This window comes from Chlorocebus sabaeus, chromosome X (assembly GCF_047675955.1).
Source record: "Chlorocebus sabaeus isolate Y175 chromosome X, mChlSab1.0.hap1, whole genome shotgun sequence".
NCBI classification, from domain to species: domain Eukaryota; kingdom Metazoa; phylum Chordata; class Mammalia; order Primates; family Cercopithecidae; genus Chlorocebus; species Chlorocebus sabaeus.
Window position 1 is genome coordinate 50256952 of NC_132933.1, and position 22795 is coordinate 50279746.

Consider the following 22795-nt stretch of genomic DNA (forward strand, 5'->3'; position numbering starts at 1 on the left):
GCTTTTCAGCAATGTTCTTTATAGCAAAAGGATCCAGTTCACAATCACCTGTTGCATTTCATTGGTGACTCTTTATCATCCTTTCATGTAGAGTATGTCCTTAGGCTTTCGTTGACTTTCATGATCTTATAGTTCCTATTTTCTAGAATGTCCCTTATTTCGGATTTGCTTCATATTTCCTCTTGAATGGATTCAGGTTATGCATCTTTGGCAGGACTATTATGGAAGTGATGTTGTAGTCTGTCTGTCTTTCTTTCTTTCTTTCTTTCTTTCTTTCTTTCTTTCTTTCTTTCTTTCTTTCTTTCTTAGATGGAATCTCGCTCTGTCACCCAGGCTGGAGTGCAGTGGCACGATTTCTGCTCGCTGCAAGCTCCGTCTCCCAGGTTCACACCATTCTCCTGCCTCAGCCTCCCAAGTAGCTGGGTCTACAGGCGCCCGCCACCACACCTGGCTAATTTTTGTATTTTTAGTAGAAACGGGGTTTCAACATGTTAGCCAGGATGGTCTCCATCTCCTGACCTCGTGATCCACCCGCCTCAGCCTCCCAAAGTGCTAGGATTACAGGAGTGAGCCACTGCACCTGGCCTGTAGTATTCTCTTTCTGTCCTATCAGGTGGCCCACAATTTTGATTTGTCTCATTACTTATAATATCTGCACTGATCATTTGTTTAAGATAGTGACTGCCAGGTCATTTTGGTACTCTTTTTTCCATTGTAATTATTAATATTTTATGGTAAGGAATTTTGAAATTATGTAAATGTTTATTGTGTATTTATATATGTATATTTATTTATATACTGACTCATGTTTTCCTTTTTTGATTCAACAGGCTATAACGTGTTCCATATTTCTTTATTTTGATGCTCACAGTATCTGCTACTTGACTCGTAGAAACTTCTTCAGGCTTCCTTCCACGTCCTTTTGGAATGCCTCCATCATTTCTTTAGCACTTTGCTTTCTGGCACATCAAGATGTTCCAGATTCATTGTGTTATTTTCCTGTCCCATCCAACATTCCATCCAAGGAATTCTCCAAGGATTCTTTGTTCCTTTTATTTAATAATGGCATTTTGAAAGCAAGATATGAACAATTAGGTGTGCTTATTGCTATTGGGGTGTTGTGGCCCCAGGCCCTCTAAGTGGGAGGAATCAGGCAATATTTGTATATACACAGAGAAAGACACACACAAATTCTCACATAAATATACATTCACACATTTACATCTATATTTCTGTCTCTCTATCCATTGAAGCCATGACTTCACACTGATACCTAACTCCAATACTATACCACCAGGTTCATTCTAGTTTTCTCCCTTTCTATATTTGTAACTCTCTTCTACTATGACAATTAGAACCTTGGATCCCATTACCTTTATTTGATCAACCCCCCTATATGTAAACAATCTCCCATTTCCTGCACTCCTTGTTCTCTGCTTGGAAGCTCCACTTGACATCCTCCCAACTGTGGATTACAGTCCCTGCTTTCCGACCCACTTTGTAAACCTGTTCTGGCTGAGACATAGTGCAACAGACTTCCTCCCTACGCAACTCCTACCATACAGGTACCTTCCTCACACTGTTGGCAGCATGGCCATGCTTCTTAACCTGCTCAGACTTTAAAACCCTGCTCCAGTCTGCCACACACTTCCTCCACATGGACACCCTTTTCAACCAGATAAAACTCCAGTATCCCTCACTTGGCTGTCTCCTGTCTGGGAAGCCCTCATCATAATTCTTAGGCTCTGACACCCTGCAATGAGCTGCTCTTCCAGCATGAATGCCTTCCTCATCCTGCTCAGGCAGACACAGCTCCCTCCTCTCATCTGATAAAGACACCTACTTTGACCTTCCCCATCTGACAGTGTTAGGACTGAATTGTGAGAAAGGGAAGGGAAGGGAAGGGAAGGGCTGAGGACAAGAAAAACAAACGTTTATTTCTGTTTTACGACTGAACTATGTAACTATATTACCAAGCTAAAAGATGTAAGCAGCGTTGGGCTTAAGTTAAATTCAAAAGTAAGTATAGCCCATGTGTGGTGCAACTGCTCAGAAAACAGCACTTGATCACAAACGGATCACCATCTTCATGCCCAATTGAGGATATTCTCTGTCAATAACTCCATTAAAATGATGGTAAGGTTGCCTCTGACTACATGTAAGCAGCAGAGGAGTCAATAGAATCTTTGTGTTTAACTTGGTGCAGGAAGAAAAAAGGTATATTTGTGAGCCAATCAGCAAACAGCTTCTCTCAAGCCTCCGAGATTTCTGGAGACACACCAAGTAAACATTACAGATGCTACTAAAGCAGAATGAGAGTGGGCACCTGCCTACTATCCTGGCACGTAACTTTCTGAGGAGGTGGGCTTTCTCTCTATATACACACACACACACACACGCACGCGTGCACACACACACCTAAGATGAAAGAGACAGGGCAGCCTTTGTTAAAGGCCACAGAAGAGGTCAAGGCCCCATATGCTGTGCATCAATGACTGAAATGGAAGAGATTGCTTCTAGTTGGCATGATCTCAGACACTCTATGTTCAGGGTTGGGCCTTAAGAAATGAGTAGTACAAGGAAGAGGAAGCCAAGACAGAGAAGGGGGAGAATGGAACTCTGCTTCAGAATACCCCTAGGTCAACCCTTATTAGGTCTTCCTTAACAGCTTCCTTCAACCCTTATTAGGTCTTCCTTACCAGCTAAATCAACTCCTCTTCCCCTATATAAGTGAGGCTGTTCCTACTTTGTTTGAAGATCCATAACAACCTGCCTCAAGGTCCCTTGTAAGGGAGACCAATTGTCCTCATTCCCTCCTCATTGTCCCACAGATGTACTTATTTTCTCTAAATCTATAATTAGAATCAAATCCCAGGATGCTGGAGTGTGGGAAAATGGGAAGATTGAAATTAGAAAATCAAATAGCTCACACACCAGATAAATTACAAACTTTTTAATATTTATATTGTTATAATGGGAAATATAACCTTACCTATTTCAGCCTCTTTTTTGGTTGGAGCCCCAAGACAACTGGGTGTCAACTACTGCTAAATTCCAAAGTGGAGAGTAAGGTGATAAAAGCAGGTTTTGGGATGGACATGAATGAACACTGATTTTGCTGCACTTAAATAACCACCGATTTGCAGCCTACAAAAGACATTTGAGAGGCCAGGAAGATTGCTGGAGATTAAAAGAAAGTTTGTTTTCTTGTTTTCTCCTGTCGAGAAAAAAAAAAAAAAAAGGTTGGAGTGCACTGGCACAATCTCAGCTCACTGCAACCTCCACCTCCCAGGCTCAAGCCATCCTTCCACCTCAGCCTCCCAAGTAGCTGGGACTACAGGCTTGCACCACCACAGCTGGCTAATTTTTGTGGGTTTTTTTTGTTGTTGTTGTTTCAGAGATGGGGTTTCGCCATGTTGCCCAGGCTGGTCTCGAACTTGTGAGCTCAAGTGATCTACCTACCTCGGTCTCCCAAAGTGCTGGGATTACAGGCATGAGCCACTGCGCCTGGCCTGGAAAGGAGTTTCTAATGAGAGCTGTTGGTATTCCATGAGTGCCCCCACATGAGGAAGGCACAGGGGCTTTTCATATCACAGCAAGCTTGCAGCCAAAATCTTCAATTTGACCATTCAGAGTTCCTGGAACTTGATAACATAGTAAGCATCCGAATTATCCCTGAGAAATCCAAAACACAAGAGACTGGCTGACCAGCTACCTTGATATCAGAGTGAAGAAAGTTTGGGGAGAGCCTGGACTCTTTGAATTTGAGAGTCATTTTGGGCAAAGGATGTGTAAGTGCTTCCCATAGACTTGACGTGGGCCATATGGAAGACAGAAGTAGCTTGGAGATGTCATAGATTTAGATCATGATGGTCTTTTGGAGAAGAAAAAAAAAAAAACCACCTTAAAATAAAACCTGGAGATATACTGCTGGAAGGTTAAAGGCTAAATAAGGAGTCAAAAGCAACTAGCCCAGGGATATGTTTCTCAAGAGAACAGCAAGGGAGAGCTCCTCAACAATGGGAGACTCCCTATATACTCTGAAAAATGTCACACAAGAGGAGGAGTCATAGAAAGTGCTGATACTGGATGGCTGTAACAGTATCAATTATATAAGATTTTAATTTCTTCTCACATCATCTCTGCCCTCATTGAATAGAAACTGTTTTATGACTGGAACTGACAGAAGGATTTTTTACTTTACGTGAGCAGGCAGAAAAGTTATGAAGCATACCCTAGATTTCACCCAAGGGGCAAGAGTAGAACTAGTTCCAAAGAACAGGTTTGCATAGGCAGCAGGGAAAAAAAAAGTTGGTATATTATTCATCCTACAGATTCTGCTTATTTAATGTATTTGCCACATTGCCAATAATCTCCAGAATATGTTTGAGAATAGTTTCTGAGGATATTAGTTAAAGGTAGGAAGGAACATAATTTTAGCTACTGTGGTCAGGTATCCTTTAACTTAGAGCCACTGCATTTGTTATTTCTTCTGCCTAGAAATCTACGCTGAGATATCCACCTGTATCACTTCCTCACCTCCTTCAGCTGTTTCCTCACAAGCCTTCTTTTGTTTTTTCTTCAATAAGAATTTAAGTTCCAAAAGACTGAAAATATTTTGTTTTGTTTTGTTTTGTTCAGTCCAGTAATCCTCAACACCTAGGACAGCACCAGACACATAGTGCCAAATAATAATCTGTTAAATTATTATTTAATATTAATCAGCTATTAATAATAATTATTATTTTATTATTATATTATATATTATGTTATATATAATAATTCGCTATTAATCAATATTTGCACATACAGCAGAGATTCTAAATTCAATCTGTTATCTCATGCAGTTGGATTCTAATTGTTTGCTCAGTTGGTTGACTGAAATATGGGTTTCTGATGGATCACACTAAACAAGATTGGTATACAAGAGATTGCTTGGTATGCTGTAGAGGCAAGAACCTGAATAATCATGGAAAAGGGAATGTTGTTGTGTATTTATCATGTATTATGAGTACATCTACTTCCTAACTATGCCCGGAGAGAGGGCCATAAGATGTTACTGCTAACAAGAAATTGAGTAATGAACAGGCAAGTATATTTTTAAAGTCTTAAAATGGCTATTCTCCTTAGGCAGAGGATGCTGAGAGTGACTCTAAAGCTTGATATGTCATTTTCATTTCAGCAGTGATGCCAGGATCTCACATAAAGTAAATTAAGAGGCTGAACTTAATCACTTGGGTGATTAACCAAGGAAGGTCTGGTTACCTTAATATGCACCAGGAATGTCATGATAGACAGAATAATTTGAGTTGGAGGAATTTTTATCTGCAGCTAACTGATCCTGTGATACAATGGTAGAGACAGTATGTTTGTTAACTAAATTATGTTCCATTTTTCTCTGAGGTTCATATTCAGGTACTGCTTTTCCCAGACTGTGTTGCAGTTAGGTGACTGGTTTCTGGCCATTGGAATGTGAGCAGAAGTTATATTTACCAACTTCATGTCTCTTCCATATGAAAGCTCCAACATAATCCTCCATGAGTCCTCTCCCTTCATCTGTTTTCCTGATGAATGTAAACACCCAAGGCAACATTGGAAATCACATTTACAGATTGTGAAGCTTCCCGCAAACCATAGTCCCTAAACGATTGCACGAGGTTGGTCCCATCCCATCCGACCTGCATTGAACTACTATCTGAATGAAAATTAAAAATTAAGTTTGCTAAACCTCTGAGATTTTGGAAATGATTGTATAGTAATTAGCCTACTTTGTCATCTATGTATTACCAGGAGAGAAATGAATAGGTGGTATGATGGTTAATATTGAGTGTCAACTTGAGTGTATTGAAGGATGCAAAGTATTGTTCTTGGGTGTGTCTGTGAGGGTGTTGCCAAAGGAAATTAACATTTGAGTGAGTCAGTGGACTGGGAAAGGCAGACCCACCTCAATCTGGGTGGGCACTATCTAATCAGCTGCCAGCACGGCCAGAATAAAAGCCAGCAGAAAAACATGAAAAGACTAGACTGGTTTAGTCTCCCAGCCCACATGTTTCTCCTGTGCTGGACGCTTCCCGCCCTCAAACATCAGTTTCCAAGTTCTTCAGCTTTGGGACTCTTGGGTCTTTTACCACAGACTAATGGCTGTACTGTTGGTTTCCATACTTTTGAGGTTTTGGGACTCAGACTAGTTTCCTTGCTCCTCAGCTTGCAGATGGCCTATTGTGGGACCTCACCTTGTGATCGTGTGAGTCAAAAATCCTTAATAAACTCCCCTTTATATATACCTCTGTCCTATTATTTCTGTTTCTTTAGAGAACTCTGACTAATACAGGTGGCCCACTAATTTTTTACTTGATTGGATGATCAAAAACTCCTAATCATAGCAAACAGAGGGCTGATATAAGCTACTAGATAGTCTAGGTTCTCTCTTAATTACAAGACTCAAGTCAGTTCAACTATCATACCCAGAGCCCCTTGAGGGAGGACCTTACTATAACATCATAAGTATGTACTAGGAATAGTCTTCTCCAAAGAACCTGCAGCCACAGTTAAATATCATTGGTCCCAATTGACAGATGAGAAAACTGAGACTCAGAAAAGTTTTTCAAGATCATATACGTAATAAATGGTAGAACTGGGACTGTAGCTTATATTCCAGATTATTAGATGATGAGATTATTTATTACAAATTTTTATTATATGGTTTATATATATAGGTGGGGATTTTTTCAGCAGCACCTTTTAATAGGGAGGGAGGCTGGAGATGAAATGCTTTCTTTTTGGGCTGAGAAACTTAGTTCTAGGAGCTACATTAATTACCTGGTTCCCAAGTCAGCATAACGTAGAAGAAAAAGAAAATTTAAGAAATGACACATATTTTCTTTTTAATTTGACATAGCAACGTTATCATATAGTAAAATGCTTCTTATACTTAAATGTGTCTATATTTTTCATGCTACTGTTTACATACTTTTGTATTATTGGGAGACAACCAAACTGTTTTATTTATAGAAAACAGTCCTGTCTGGCTATTGCTGTTCTTCTTTGTAATAGTATTTTTGTTTTGTTTTGTTTTGTTTTTGTTGTTGTTTGTTTGTTTTGAGATGGAGTCTTACTCTGTCACCCAGGCTGGAGTGCAGTGGCGGAATCTTGGCTCACTGCAAGCTCTGCCTCCTGGGCTCACACCATTCTCCTGCCTCAGCCTCCCAAGTAGCTGGGACTACAGGCGCTTGCCGCCACACCCGGCTAATTTTTTGTATTTTTAGTAGAGACAGAGTTTCACTGTGTTACCCAGGATGGTCTCGATCTCCTGACCTCCTGATCCGCCCGCCTTGGCCTCTCAAAGTGCTGGGATTACAGGAGTGAGCCACCGCGCCCAACCTGTAATAGTATTTTTTTAAAAATAGAGACGGGGTCTTGCTGTGTTGCGCAGGCTGATGTCAAACTCCTGAGCTCAAATGATCCTCCTCCCTTTGCCTCCCAAAGTGCTGGGATTACAGACATGAGCCACTGCACCTGGCCATATGCTATTTTTAATAACAATTTTTAGAAGATGTAACTCATATGCAATAAATACCTTTGGAATTATATAATTCAGTAGTTTTTAGTATATTTACAAGGCTGTATAATCATCACCACTATCTAATTCCAGAACATTTTCATTACCCCTGAAAGAAACTCCATACCCCTCAGTAGACACTCTTCATTCCTGCTCCCTTCAGCCAGCACCTACCACTAATCTACCTTCTGTCTCAACAGATTTGTCTGTATTAGACATTCCATATACATACATACATTCCACATACAACTTCAAAATGTTCATGGAAAAATGGAATTAAAAGTTGAAAATCAAACATATAAGATGTATTTCTCAACATAAACTCCATCGAGTTCAAGACACTTGTAAACAATGATAGCAGTCATTTAGTCTATTCCTAAAGAACTGAGGATCCCAGGAATTTAACCATGCAATGCAGTCTTTTTTACATTATTAACTGAAGAAAAATGGGTACCGTTTAAAGGTTTTTTAAGATGAAGAAACAAGAAGACAGGCCGGGCGCGGTGGCTCACGCCTGTAATCCCAGCACTTTGGGAGGCCGAGACGGGTGGATCACCTGAGGTTGGGAGTTCGAGACAGGCCTGGCCAACAGGGTGAAACCCCATCTCTACTAAAAATACAAAATTAGCCAGGTGTGGTGGCACGTGCCTGTAATCTCAGCTACTTGGGAGGCTGAGGTAGGAGAATGGCTTGAACCCAGGAAGTGGAGGTTGCAGTGAGCCGAGATCGCCGTGAGCCGAGATTGAGCCATTGCACTCCAGCTTAGGCAACAAGAGCAAAACTCCGTCTCAGAAAAAAAAAGAAAAGAAACAAGAAGACGACGAAAGTAGCTAAATCAGGACTGTAAGGTGGATACCTAAAGACTGATTTCCCATCAAAATTCTCCTAAAATTCCCTTTGTTTGATGAGAGGAATGAGCAGGAGCATTGTTGTGGTAGAGAAGGACTCTGGTGAAGATTCCTGGGCATTTTTCTGCTGAAGCTTTGGCTAAATTTCTCTAATACTCTCATAATAAGCAAATGTTATCATTATTTGGCCCTCCAGAAAGTTTACAGGAAAAATGCATTGAGCATCTCAAAAATCTGTTGCTATAACTTTTGTTCCTTTTGCTTTGACTGGGCCACTCTCACCTCTTGGTAAACATTTATTTGATTGTGCTTTGTCTTTAGGACCATCCTGATAAAGTGATGTTTCATCTCCTGCTACAATTCTTTGAAGAAGTGCTTCAGGATCTTGATCACACTTGTTTAAAATTTCCATTGAAAACTCTGCTCTTGGCCAGACATAGTGGCTTACACCTGTAATCCCAGCACTTTGCTAGGCTGAGAAGGGAGGATTGCTTGTGCCCAGGAGTTTGAGACCAGCCTGGGCAAATTGACGAGATCTGGTGTCAAAAAAAAAAAAAAAAAAAAAGAAAGAGAAAGAGAGAAAGAAAGAGAGAAGGAGAGAGAGGAACGAAGGAATGAAGGAAGGAGGAAGGAAAGAAGGAAGGAAGGAAGGAAGGAAGGAAGGATTGCAAATGGGAAAAAAGAGACTTTTGGAATTGATTAAAGTGTTTGCTATTTTGCTAATTTCAAAAATTTTTAGTTTTGCTATTTTGATTGTGGTCATGGTTTCATAGGATTAAATATAGACAAAATAGTTTAAATTGAATACTTTAAATATGTGCTTTGTAAACTTTAGTTATATCCCGATAAAGCTAAAATAATTACTCCCATGTAGATATAGACTGAAAGAACTGAAAGAGGCAAACTGTTTTGGTATTTTATTGTGTGTGTTTTTTTTTAACTGTTATTTTAGGTTCAGGGTTAGATGTGCAGGTTTGTTATACAGGTATACTTGTGACTTGGGAGTTTGGTGAACAGATTATTTTGTCACCTGGGTACTAAGCATAGCACCCAATTTTTTTTCCTCTTGAACATCTCCCTCCTTCCACTCTCCACCATTGAGTAAGATGAGTGTCTGTTCTTTCCCTTTTTGTGTCCACATGTTCTCATCATTTAGCTCCCACTTATCAGTGAAAACATGTGGTATTTGGTTTTCTCTTCCTGCCTTAGTTTGCTAAGGATAATGGACTCCAGTTCCATCCATGTTCCTGCAAAGGACATGATCTCATTCTTTTTTATGGCTGTGTAGTATTCCATGGTATATATGTACCACATTTTATTTATCCAGTCTGCTGTTGATTCCACGTCTTTGCTATTGTGAATAGTGCTGCAATGAACGTATGTGTTCGTGCGTCCTTATGGTAAAACAATTTATATTCCTTTGGGTGTATACCCAATAGTGGGATTGCTGGGTTGAACAGCAGTTCTGGTTTTGTTCCTTGAGGAATCACCACACTGCTTTTCGCAATGGTTGAACTAATTTACACTCCCACCAGCAGTGTACAAGCATACCCTTTTCTCCACAACCTCACTAGCATCTGCTATTTTTTGACTTTTTAATTCTAGTCATTCTGACTGATGTGAGATGATATCTCATTTTGATTTGCATTTCTCTAAAGATTTGTTATATTGACCATTTTTCCCATATGCTTCTTGATTGCATGTATGTCTTCTTTTGAAAAGTGTGTGCTCATGTCCTTTGCCCACCTTTTAATGGGGTTGTTTGTTTTTTGCTTGTATGTTTGTTCAAGTTCCTTGTAGATTCCGAATATCAGACCTTTGTCAGATGTAGAGGTTGCAAATATTTTCTTTCTTTGTGTAGGTTGCCTGTTTAATCTGTTGCTAGTTGCTGTGCAGAAGCTCTTTAGTTTAACTAGATTCCATTTGTCAATTTTTGCTTTTGTTTCTATTGTTTTTGGTATCATTGTTGTGAAATCTTTGCCAGTTCCTATGTCCAGAATAGTATTGCCCAGATCGTTTTCCAGGGTTTTTGTAGTTTGGGGTTTTACATTTAATCCATCTTGAGTTGATGTCTGTATGTAGTATACGGAAGGGGTCCAGTTTCAATCTTCTGCATATGGCTAGCCACTTATCCCAGCATCACTTATTGGATAGGGAATCCTTTCCCTATTGCTTGTGTTTGTCTAGTTTGTCGAAAATCAGATAGTTGTAGGTGTGCAATCTTATTTCTGGGTTCTCTATTCTGTTCCTTTGGTCTATGTGTCTGTTTTTGTACCAGTACTATGCTGTTTTGGTTACTGTAGCCCTGTAGTATAGTTTGAAGTTGGGTACTGTAAAGTCTCCTACTTTGTTCTTTTTGCTTAAGATGGCCTTGGCTATTTGGGCTCTTTTTTTGATTTCGTATGAATTTTAAAATAGTTTTTCCTAGGTCTGTGAAGAATGTCATTGATAGTTTGGTAGAAATAGCCTTAATCTATAAATATCTTTGGGCAGTATGGCCATTTTTTGTATACTGGATCTTCTTATCCATAAGTATGGAGTGTTTTTCCTTTTGTTTGTGTCATCTCTGATTTCTTTGAGCAGTGTTTTGTAGTTCTCCTTGTAGAGATCTTTCACCTTGCTAGTTAGCTGAATTCCTAGGTATTTTATGCTTTTTGTAGCAATTGTGAGTAGGAGTTCATTCCTGATTTGACTCTCAGCTTAACTGTTGTTGGTGTATAGCAATGCTAGTGATTTTTACACATTGATTTTGTATCCTGAAAGTTTGCTGAAATTGTTTATCAGCTTAAGAAGCTTTTGGGATGAGACTATGGGGTTTTCTAGATATAGGATCACATTATCTGCAAACAGGAATAATTTGACTTCCTCTCTTTCTATGTGAATGCCCTTTCTTTCTTTCTTGCCTGACTGCCCTGGCCAGAACTTCCAGTACTATGTTGAATAGGAGTGATGAGGGAGGATTTCCTTGACTTGTGCTAATTTTTAAGGGAGTGCTTCCAGCTTTTGCTCATTCAATATGATGTCGGCTGTGGGTTTGTCATAGATGGCACTTATTATTTTGAGGTATTTTCCTTCAATATCTAGTTTGTTGACAGTTTTTAACATGAAGAAGTGTTGAATTTTATCAAAAGCTTTTTTTGCATCCATTGAGATCATCATGTGGTTTTTGCCTTTAGTTCTGTTTATGTGATGAATCATGTTTATTGATTGGTGTATGTTGTGTATGTTGCATCCCAGGGATTAAGCCCACTTAGTCATGGTGGATTAGTTCTTTGATGTGCTATTGGATTTAATTTGCTAGTATTTCTTTGAGGATTTTGCATCAATGTTCTTAAAGGATATTGGCCTGAAGTTTTCTTTTTTCATTGTATCCCTGCCCAGCTTTGGTATCAGGATGATGTTGGCCTCATAGAATGAGTTGGGGAGGAGTCCCTCCTCATCAATTTTTTTTGGGCAGAATTTCAGTAAGAATGGTGCCAGTTCTTCTTCATATATCTGGTATAATTTGGCTGTGAATCTATTTGGTCCCGGGATTTTTTTAGTTGGTAAGATATTACTGATTCACTTTTGGAGCTCATTATTGGTCTGTTCAGGGATTCAATTTCTTCTTGGTTCAGTCTTGGGAAGGTGTTATGTGTTCAGGAATTAATCCATTTTTTCTAGGTTTTCTGGTTTATGTGAATAGAAGTATCCAAAGTATTCTCTGATGGTTATTTGTATTTCTGTGGGATCAGTGGTAATATTCCCTTTGTCATGTCTGATAGTGTTTATTTGGATCATTTCTCTTTTCTTCTTTATTAGTCTAGCTAGCAGTTTATCCATCTTATTAATTTTTTTTTCCAAAAAACCATCTCCTGGATTTGTTGATGTTTTGAATGATTTTTATTGTGTCTTTGTCTCCTTCAGTTCAGCTCTGACTTTGGTAATTTATTGTCTTCTGTTAGCTTTGAGGTTTGTTTGCTCTTGGTTCTCTAGGTTCTTTAGTTGAGATGTTAAGTTGTTAATTTGAGATCTTTCTAACTTTTTGACGTCCACATTTAATGCTATAAATTTCCCTCTGAACACTCCCTTAGCTGTGTCCCAGAGATTCTGGTATGTTGTATCTTTGTTCTCATTAGTTTCAAAGAACTTCTTGATTTCTGCCTTAATTTCATTATTTACCCAAGTGTAATGCAGGAGTGAGTTGGTTAATTTCCATGTAATTGTATGGTTGCAAGCAATTTTCTTAATCTTGTTTTCCAGTTTTATTGTAGTGTGGTCTGAGAGAGTGTTTGGTATGATTTCAGCCCTTTTGCATTTGCTGAGGATTGATTTATAGTCAAGCATGTGTTTGATTTTAGAGTATGTGCCACATGGCAACAAGAAGAGTGTATATTCTGTTATTTTTGGGTAGAGAGTTGTGTAGATGTCTAATGGTCCATTTGGTCCAGTGTTGAGTTCAGGTCCTGAATAACTTTGTTAATTTTCTGCCTCTATAATCTGTCTAATACCATCAGTAGAGTGTTGAGGTCTCACACTATTATTGTGTGGCGTTCTAAGTCTCTTTGAAGATCTCTAAGAACTTGCTTTATGAATCTGGTTGCTTCCATGTTGGGTGTGTAGGTATTTAGAATAGTTAAGTCTTTTGTTGAATTGAATACTTTATCATTACATAATGCCCCTTTGTCTTTTTTTATCTTTTTTTGCTTCAAGTCTGTTTTGTCCGAAATTAGGATTGCAACTCCTGCTTTTTTCTGTTTCTCTTTGCTTGGTAGATTTTTATTCATCCCTTTATTTTGACCCTATGGTTGTCATTGTATGGATCTCTTGAAGACAGCATACATTAGGGTCTTGGTTCTTTAGCCAGCTTGCCACTGTGTGTCTTTTGATTGGGGCATTTAGCCTGTTTACATTTAAGGTTAGTATTGATATGGGTGGATTTTATCCTATCATCATGATGGTAGCTGATTATTATGCAGACTTGTTTGTGTGGTAGCTTTATAGTGTCATTGGTCTCTGTACTTAAGTGTGTTTTTTAGTGGCTGATAATGGTCTTTTATTTCCATATTTAGTGCTTCTTTCAGGCACTCTCATAAGGCAGGTCTGGTAGTAACAAATTCCCTCAGAATTTGCTTGTCTGAAAAATATCTTATTTCTCCTTCACTTGTGAAGCTTAATTTGACTGGATATGAAATTCTTCATTGGAATTTCTTTTAAGAATGTTGAATATAAGCCCCCAATCTTCTGGCTTGTAGGGTTTCAGCTGAGAGGTCTACAGTTAGTCTGATGGACTTCCCTCTGGAGGTTACCTGTCTTTTCTCTCTAGCTGCCTTTATCATTTTTTCCTTCATTTCAACCTTGGAGAATCTGATGATTGTGTGTATTGGAGGTAATCTTGTAAAGTATTTTATGGAGGTTCTCTGGATTTTTTGAATTTGAATATTAGCCTTTCTAGCCAGGTTGGGGAAGTTCTCATGGATGATATCCTGAAACATGTTTTCCAAGTTGCTTCCATTCTCCCCATCTCTTTCATAAATATTCTTGAGTCATAGATTCAGTCTCTTTACATAATCCCATATTTCATGGAGATTTTGTTCATTCCTTTTCATTCTGTTTTCTTTATTCTGATCCAATTGTCTTATTTCAGAAACTCAGTCATCAAGCTCTGAGATTCTTTCCTCAGTTTGGTCTATTCTGCTGTTAATGCTTGCAATTGTTTTATGAAATTCTTGTAGTGTGCTCTTCAGCTCTATTGAGTTGGTTACATTTTTTTCTATACTGGTTATTTTGGTTTTTGGCCCCTACATCTTTTAATTGTGACTCTTAGCTTCCGTTGATTGGGTTTCAACATTCTCCTGGATCTCAATGATCTTTGCTCCTATCCATATTCTGAATTCTATTTTTGTCATTTCAGCCATCTCATTCTGGTTAAGAATCCTTGCTTGAGAACTGCTGCTGTCATTTAGAGGAAAGAAGACACTTAGTTTTTTGAGTTGTCAGAGTTCTTGTACTGGTTCTTTCTCATCTTTGTGTGTTGATGTTTCTTCAATCTTTGAAGTTGCTGTCCTTTTGATGTGTTTTTTTTCTTTTATCCTATTTGATGACCTTGGGGGTTTCATTGTGGTATAGTTCAGTTGACTGGCTTCATTTCTGGAAGATTTTAGGGGGGCAAGGTTCAGCTCAGGGCTCCTGGACTATGTGCTATAACACTGGGAGACTGGCATCAGCCCCGCTTTGTTCTCTGGCTCCTTGAGGTTAGGAACCTGCTGTGCTACAAGGGCTGAGGTGTTCCCAGACTGCTGGTTATCACATTAGGATGGGTGGTGCCAGCCAAAGCACTTCCTAGGGCGGTAGCAGTGGTATCCATCTTCGTTCCTATGTGGCAGTAGCATCTGCAGCATGGTAGGGTGCACACTCATCTGCTGCAACAGGGTACTGACGGGTGCTGTGTTGCTGGCTTCTGTGCGGGCCTTCACGGCAGCCGCTAGCATTGACAGCGAGGCTATGGGGGCAGGGCAGTGACAGGGCCCATCCCGTGACTGTGTGCGTGTTCACACTGGTGGTGGTTTTCTTGCCCTTTGTGAGCGGTCCAGCTGGCAGCACTGGCCTCTTAGGGCAGGGGCGGGTCCACTTTTCTCTGTCCTTAGTTTCGCACCTGGAGGCCATTTCCACGCACAGGGGTGGGGCACTCTGCCTGCCAACTCTCCAACAACAATGGTGGTTGGGGAAGGGGGAGGGGTGCACTCACGCCAGCAAAAATGGCATGGCCAGTGCATAGGCACACCCCCACTGGCGTGGGAGGGAAGGCAAGGTCAGCCTGCCAGCACACACGCACTGGCAAAGTGATGTTGGGGGTGGCCAAGGGTGAGTGTATGTGGGAAAAGCGGTCTGGTGAGGCTACAGTTGGGGGAGAGTGCGGACGAGCTAGTGCGTGTAAGCTGGAGCCATTCTGCTGGGGCATTCTGCTGGTTAGCTGAGATCCGCCCACACCGGAGCTGTGATGTGGCATGGGGGCTGCATTGCAAGCAGGCGTGGCTACGCTGGGGCCCCGCCAGAGGCCAGTGGATTGAGAGGTGCTCAGGTCAGACCGGTTCCATCTCCTGGGCAAGACTGCGTTGCAGAGTTCAGGTCCCACAGTTGCCCTAGGGCTAAAGTCTCCTATAGGAGCGAGTCCAGCTTAGGGGGATGGGCAACACTGACCATGCTCCCACTACAGATGCTCCTGCACCAAACCCTCTGGCCTCCACTCTAGCTGGAGTTCTACCCCTACCACTTCTCTGAGCAGCTCTCCCTGCCAATTCAAGTGTCCATGGTGGTCAAGGTTCTCTCCAAAGGCCTGTGGGCAGACTTCGTTGCTTTTTGCCTGTTCATCTCATCCCCTCCCCAGGAGTACTTGGGGACTAGGAATGAGTCCTGGTGTACCTGCCCCAGACAGGGTTTCCAGTTTCCTCTGCCTTTAGTGCAGCATCTGTGTCTCTTCCCTGTCTGCTCTCAATGCCTTTCCTCAGAAGATCTGCTAGGAGTGTGCCAGTCGTTGCCCCGTCCCTCCATGGGAGATGTTCCTCCTGACTGCATCTAATTGGCCGTCTTACCCCCAATCCTGAGATTTTATTCTTGTTATATTTGAATTGTTTATTTGTTTTTGCTTTTTTCATTAGAAGTTCACTTTTTTTCTTGCTGGCTGTCCTGGCTCATACGGGCTGCTATAACAAAATATCATAAACTGAGTGGCTTATAACAACAGAAGTTTATTTCTCACAATTCTGAATGCTGTGAAGTTCAAGATTGGGTGTTGGTAGATTCCGTGTCTGATGAAGGCCTGCTTCCTGGTTCACAGAAAAGGTGAAGGAGCTTTTTGGGGGTCTCTCTTTTTTTTTTTTTTTTTTTTTGAGATGGAGTCTCGCTCTGTCATGAGGGTGGAATGCAGTGGCGTGATCTTGGCTCACTGCAACCTCTGCCTCTCAGGTTCAAGCAATTCCCCTGCCTCAGCCTCCCCAGTAGCTGGGACTATAGGTGCATACCACTGTCCCTGGCTAATTTTTTATATTTTAGTAGAAATGGGGTTTCACCATGTTGGCCAGGATGGTCTCGATCTCCTGACCTCGTGATCTGCCCGCCTCAGCCTCCCAAAGTGCTGGGATAATGGATGTGAGCCACCACGCCCAGCCTGGGGGGTCTCCTTTATAAGGGCACTGATCTTATTCATGAGGACTCTGCCCTCATGACCTAATCACCCCCCAAAAGCCCCACCTTTTAATATCATCACCTTGGGAATTAGGTTTTCAACATTTTAATTTTAAGAGGGACACAAATACTCGGTTCATAACACTGGCCTTTTTAAAGACTTCTTCAGTGATATCTCCAATTTCTGTAATATGAAGACAGTAGCATATGCTGCTGTGTAAGATTAGGTTGACCCTCCTCTTCTCAGAGGTCTTGTCAGTCTTTTTCCTCTTAAGTTCTGGAAGATTTGCCAGACATTAATTGCCAGGCATCCATCCCAAGCTTTGCTCCAAAATCCATAAAAACATACACATTTTCCTCAAGAAAGTAAAATTTTACAAACATGAATGTATAAACCACTGATAGGGATGAATGTGTTAGCCCTTTTTCTTCACTCTTGGTTTATTTGCTTTTGTTGTTTTTCTAAAAAAGTCATTATATTTTCTTGCTAGTCTCTTTAGAGGCATTCACTGACATCATCTGTTGTCACCTTAAAAAGACAAAATGTATTGCCCACTAAGATCAAGGAAAGTGGACCCTCCCATGGGATGTATAAATGTGTTCACTGTGATAGCTCTGTTCTTCAGTCACCTTCTGATCCAGCCCCCTCTTTTTCTAGAAAGTTCTCTCTTTACTCCTCCACCCTTGCAGCAACACAGAGGTAAGGGAGTTTTCTTCAGTTCTTCAAACAATCATGTTCTGATCATGTTCTGGTCACTGAAGTTTATGTCCTCTAAAGTTTTGTGCTCATCGCCTACCATCACAGAAACTCCCAGGATAGCAGTCTTTAGTTCTCCTTCAACCAATTACATTGTGACCCTGTTCTCTGACCTTTACCATTTCCAGAAAATTCTGTCCTTATCATCCCACTCTCCCAGAAACACCAAGGAGACAGGGTTCATTTTGGTACTTCAAAAAACCATATTCTGAACCCAAGCATTAACACTTATTTCTTCCAGAAAGTCTGTCCTTATTCCTCATCCTCTCTCAAAAACCCCAGTGAGGAGGCTTCAGCTTTCTTTCAACTAATCATATTCTGATCTCACACCGCAGAGCTAGCTTTTATTGTGAGGGAGGGAGATTGAGGCTACTTTGGGAAATCCACAATTGGTGGTTGCCAGAAGGCACAGTACTCATTTTCAGAGGAACCAAAAGATCATTCATGGACTCTACTCAGTCAGCTACTCAGTCAGGCACCTTTTTGAAGTGCCTGAGTTCACCACTGTGCATTTTCAAATCAGACTCTATATCATCCTCTTCCTCTAGACAGATGAAAGATCACTCCAGCTCCAAAATTACCTGAGGCACAGAGTTTCCCTTGAATGTGGTTCTCAGTTGAACATGCAGGAATTCTGATGACTAAATAGTGTGAACTTCAAATAAAGTGATTTTTGCATAAGTTGTATATGCTTTTCCATTTACACTGACTGGGAATCAGCACATACTGCAAAAATTTCCAAATAATTTTTTGTGGAGGCAATGTGGTGAGAAGACAAGCACCCTGAAGCACTGTGGCTTGGTGGGTGGTTACAGGTCTTTCACTAATTGGCTGTGTGGCCTTAGGAATAATCACTTTCTTTACAATTCCTCACTTGTGAAACCAGGTTTGCACCAAATAAGTGATTTTCATTCTTTTTTTTTTTTTTCACTGTGACCTAGTTAGAAATACATCTTAAAGGTGGCAATATTTACTACATAGAACACATTATTTTCTCAAAAACAATTCTTAACACTACTCACGGGTGACAGGATGAGTTTTGTTCTCTTTTTAAAAAATTGCTTGTAACCCACAAAACTGATTTCAAGAGCCAGAGTGGCAACCCTAACTTTGAACAACACTGGAGGGCCTTATTTTTTTTATCCCTCAATATTCTAAAATTAAAGTGCCTGTATTTGAGATGTAGAAAAACAATGTATAGAAAATCAGCCCCCTTCTTGTTGAGTCTCTTTTACCATCCTCAGCCTGTCATCAAATTACAAAAGTCAAATATTCTGCATCTCCAGATGGTAAGGTCCAATAGAAAATGGCCCAGGCTGGATTCTCCCACCCCAAGCAGAGGTTAGCCTTGGTACTTAACATCTCTAAGACCCAGTGACCTCATCTGTAAAAGTGGGATAACAACACAGATTTTATAGGTTATTCTAAGGATAAAATGAGATCCTGGATGTGAAACTGCTGACAAGGGTGATGAATTCTGAGTTCCTCAGGCTGTGACCTTCAGGCATGCTTTGTTCTGCACAGTGAATAATTTTGCCACTCTCCCTACCGCTCCTATAATCATCAGTCTATTTTAAGGTCTCATACAGTTTTAATTACTTGCCCACCAAAGTCAGAGAGATTCATCTTGATATTCTTTATTGTTTACGGTTATGACACATTATATATACACACATACATAGTTACATACACACACACCAATGGCACTGATTTTGGTACACATCAGAATTACTTAGAGTTTGCTAAAAATGGAGATTCTGGAGCCCCACTCTGTGAGTCTGGACGATAGGTCCCACATTCTTAAATGCCCCTGCCCCCAAGGTGTTTTTATACAGATGGTAGACTCACTCTGAAAAACACTAGAACACATACATTCTTAAAATATCAAACAGTGAATTATGGGTATGATCATTCTTTTTTGGTCAGGGACAAGAAAAAAATTGTCAAAGACAACTGAGATTTTGAGTACAGGTAGCCGGAGGAGGAAAAGTAGTATTTACAAAAAATAAGGACAGGAATGAAAGAGGAAGATGATGGAATACAGACTGCTTTTTGAACTGCTTTATGCAGTTCATATTATGAAAAGAGTATTTTTCCTAAAATGGGTGAATTGCCATGCTGACAGTAACTTTTTGGCTGAGACAAAATAATATACAATTAGAATTCTAATTTCCATTAGAAACTGGTTAAGTGGAAACACCAAAAGGCTTACAGAAAAAGTAAATCACAAAAATACAAGCTTGTAAAGCAGTGTTCACATTAACCTCAGCAAAAACTTTTAGGATTCAAGGTATGAGGCAAAAGTCATAATGGTTGTCAGGTTCAGGAGTTTGGAAGCGCATATAGTGCCTCATCTGCTGTTCCCTAGTCTTTCTCTTGATTTCCATCATCTGCCCTACAAACCTTTCTACATCATCTCTCACTTCATTGTGCTCAATATGCCTATTAGGTATGGCCCATCGAAAATTAGGGACAAGTCGCCTAACTCGCCCCCGCCTGATATTTCCTCCAGGCTTCTGGCCTTCACCCCCTCCCAAATGGCGGGATTCTTCTTCATTCGGCATGGGGGCCTGCTCCCCTCCATCGTTTTCTTGTTGGGCATTTTTCCCGTTGAGATTGTTTGCCGCTAGTTCCTCTTTGGACTCCATTACTCCTAGGAGACAAGAGACAGAAAATGAGCTGAATTTGTGGACTGATAAGCACTGAGGACAGAGGCCCTACTAGGCACCTTTTAAAATTCAGAGCCCTGGACTTGACTTTATACTCTTTAATATTTCATTTTTTTCCACCTGAGAAGCCAGTGGGCCCTGTGGGGTGCCCCCAATCCGAGCCCCTCCCTCCCGCAAAGCCCACCATTTTCCCTGTAGATCCATCTCCACGCTTCTGCAGGCAGTAAAATGGAGGACGAGGATGGGGTGTGGGAAGGGGAGGGTTGCATGCAGTAGAGGGAGCCGAGGGTGAAGGCATGGATTGGGGTCTCAGACTGGGCTTTCCTCACGTTCCAGCCCCCGCCTCACCACTGTCGCTCGCACCGACCTGGGCCTATCCTTGCAGTCTCCTCCTCCTCCCGATTCTCGACGCGAGGTGCGCCGCCGCGACACTTAGCCTCGCAGACCTGCAGACGGCCGGGGTTGGGGAAGTGGGGGCTGCTGCAGCGGAACGCTAGCTAGGACCCACCGCCATCCGGCCCCTTCCCCGCCCCGCACCGGGCCCGAGTCCGGGCCCGGGCCCTCGGTGCCTCCCTCGCCCCCCGCCTCAGTCACCCCGCCCGCAAGCTGACCACCATTTTCTTCACCAAGAAGGGCGGGGCAGGGGTGTCGGAAAAGCTTGCGCTGGTGGCGGAGGCAGGTGTTTCCGAACGGTCGTAGCCTCAGGACCGCCGGCTCCCTCGGGGACGGGCACCTCTCCGCTCAACGAAGGCTCGCGGGCCCGCGGCGGGGCCCGGGGGCTGCATCGCGGACCGACTGCGTCTCCGCGTGGCTCCCCCGGGGTGGGGCCTCTGCAGGCCGGCGCCGCTCCCCAACACCAACCCCAGGGACCCCACTCCGGATCCCTTACCTGCTCCCCCTCCGCTTCCTACTTTCCGGGCCGCCCCTGGCCCGCACGTCCTCAGGGCCACCGGGAGCAGGTACCGCCACCGAGAAGGGAGCGAGCGACGATGGCTCTGACGACAGAGCCAGACGAGACTCAGTGTTGGCTGGTCACGTGGGGCTGTTGTCATCGCCAACAGCTCCGCCCCCGTCCCACGCCCCCTCCTGCAGCCCGGAGTCTGGCGGGGCTTTCGGGCCCCCCCATCCTCATCTGGAGTCTCTTTCAATATCTCCAGCCTGGCCGGCCTTTCCACTCTCCTGTCTTTGTGTATTCTTGGGCCTTCCTCTGCCTCACCAAGAAGGAAACTGTCTTCTCAGGGAGCTCTTGGTCATTCCCACTTCCGTGGGACTTGCCTCTCCTTGTCCTGGGCTCCCAGGATTTTCCCCACCTCTCCCAATCAGGACACGGGCGCAGAATTTAAAGGGGTGCAAATTTCCTCAGCAGTCAAGAAAAATAACATCTTAATGCAACATCTTAAAAAACAAAATTATTGCAAGAAAATTTATGATGAGCAAGATGCCAAAAATTTAAATAAAGAGAGCATCTGTCCCGCCCACCCCAACGGAAAACCGTGGTCCTTGTTACCAATGCTCCCCCTTTTCTCTACACCAGAACGTTTGGCGGGAACAGGAAATGAGTCAAGGACAGTGGATTTTTTCTAATTCTTCTTAATAACTTTCTGTTCTTTTTTCCCCCCCTTTTTAAATTATATTATGTTCTAGGGTAAATGTGCACAACGTGGAGGTTTGTCACATATGAATACATGTGCCATGTTGGTGTGCTGTGCCCATTAACTTGTCATTTACATTAGGGATATTTCCTAATGCTATCACCCCCTTCCCCCACCCCACAATAGGCTCTGGTGTGTGATGGTCCCCTTCCTGTGTCCAAGTAATCTCATTGTTCAGTTTTCACCTATGAGTGAGAACATGCGGTGTTTGGTTTTCTGTTCTTGTGATAGTTTGCTGAGAATGATGGTTTCCAGTTGCATCCATGTCCCTACAAAGGACATGAACTCATCCTTTTTTATGGCTGCATAGTATTCCATGGTGTGTATGTGCCATATTTTCTTAATCCAATCTGTCATTGAGGGACATTTGGGTTGATTCCAAGTCTTTGCTATTATAAATAGTGCTGCAATAAAAATAGGTGTTCATGTGTCTTTATAGCAGCATGATTTATAATCCTTTGGGTATATCCCCAGTAATGGGATGGCTGGGTCAAATGGTATTTCTAGTTCTAGATCCTTGAGGAATCGCCACACTGTTTTCCACAGTGTTTGAACTAGTTTACAGTCCCACCAACAGTGTAGAAGTGTTCCTATTTCTCCACATCCTCTCCAGCACCTGTTGTTTCCTGACTTTCTAATGATTGCCATTCTAACTGGTGTGAGATGGTATCTCATTGTGGTTTTGATTTGCATTTCTCTGACGGCGAGTGATGATGGGCATTTTTTCATGTGTCTGTCGCCTGCATAAATGTCTTCTTTTGAGAAGTGTCTGTTCATATCCTTTGCCCACTTTTTGATGGGGTTGTTTGTTTTTTTCTTGTAAATTTGTTTAAGTTCTTTGTAGGTTCTGGATATTAGCCCTTTGTCAGATGAGTAGATTGCAAAAATTTTCTCCCATTCTGTAGGTTGCCTGTTCACTCTGATGGTAGTTTCTTTTGCTGCGCAGAAGTTCTTTAGTTTAATTAGATCCCGTTTGTCAATTTTGGCTTTTGTTGCCATTGCTTTTGGTGTTTTAGATATGAAGTCCTTGCCCATGCCTATGTCCTGAATGGTATTGCCTAGGTTTTCTTCTAGGGTTTTTATGGTTTTAGGTCTAACATTTAAGTCTCTAATCCATCTTGAATTAATTTTTGTATAAGGAGTAAGGA

General features: G+C 41.8%; 1 protein-coding gene across 1 annotated transcript; it reads right to left on the bottom strand.

The window, feature by feature from the left end:
* Positions 1–18947: 18947 nt before the first annotated feature.
* Positions 18948–21015, bottom strand: BEX4 (brain expressed X-linked 4). Its single transcript, XM_007992377.3, has 3 exons — positions 20885–21015; positions 20363–20441; positions 18948–19979 (listed from the first exon to the last, which is right to left on the bottom strand). Exon 3 carries the CDS (start codon positions 19972–19974, stop codon positions 19612–19614), a length of 363 nt encoding a protein of 120 aa, XP_007990568.3. The 5' UTR covers positions 19975–19979; positions 20363–20441; positions 20885–21015; the 3' UTR covers positions 18948–19611.
* Positions 21016–22795: the final 1780 nt, after the last annotated feature.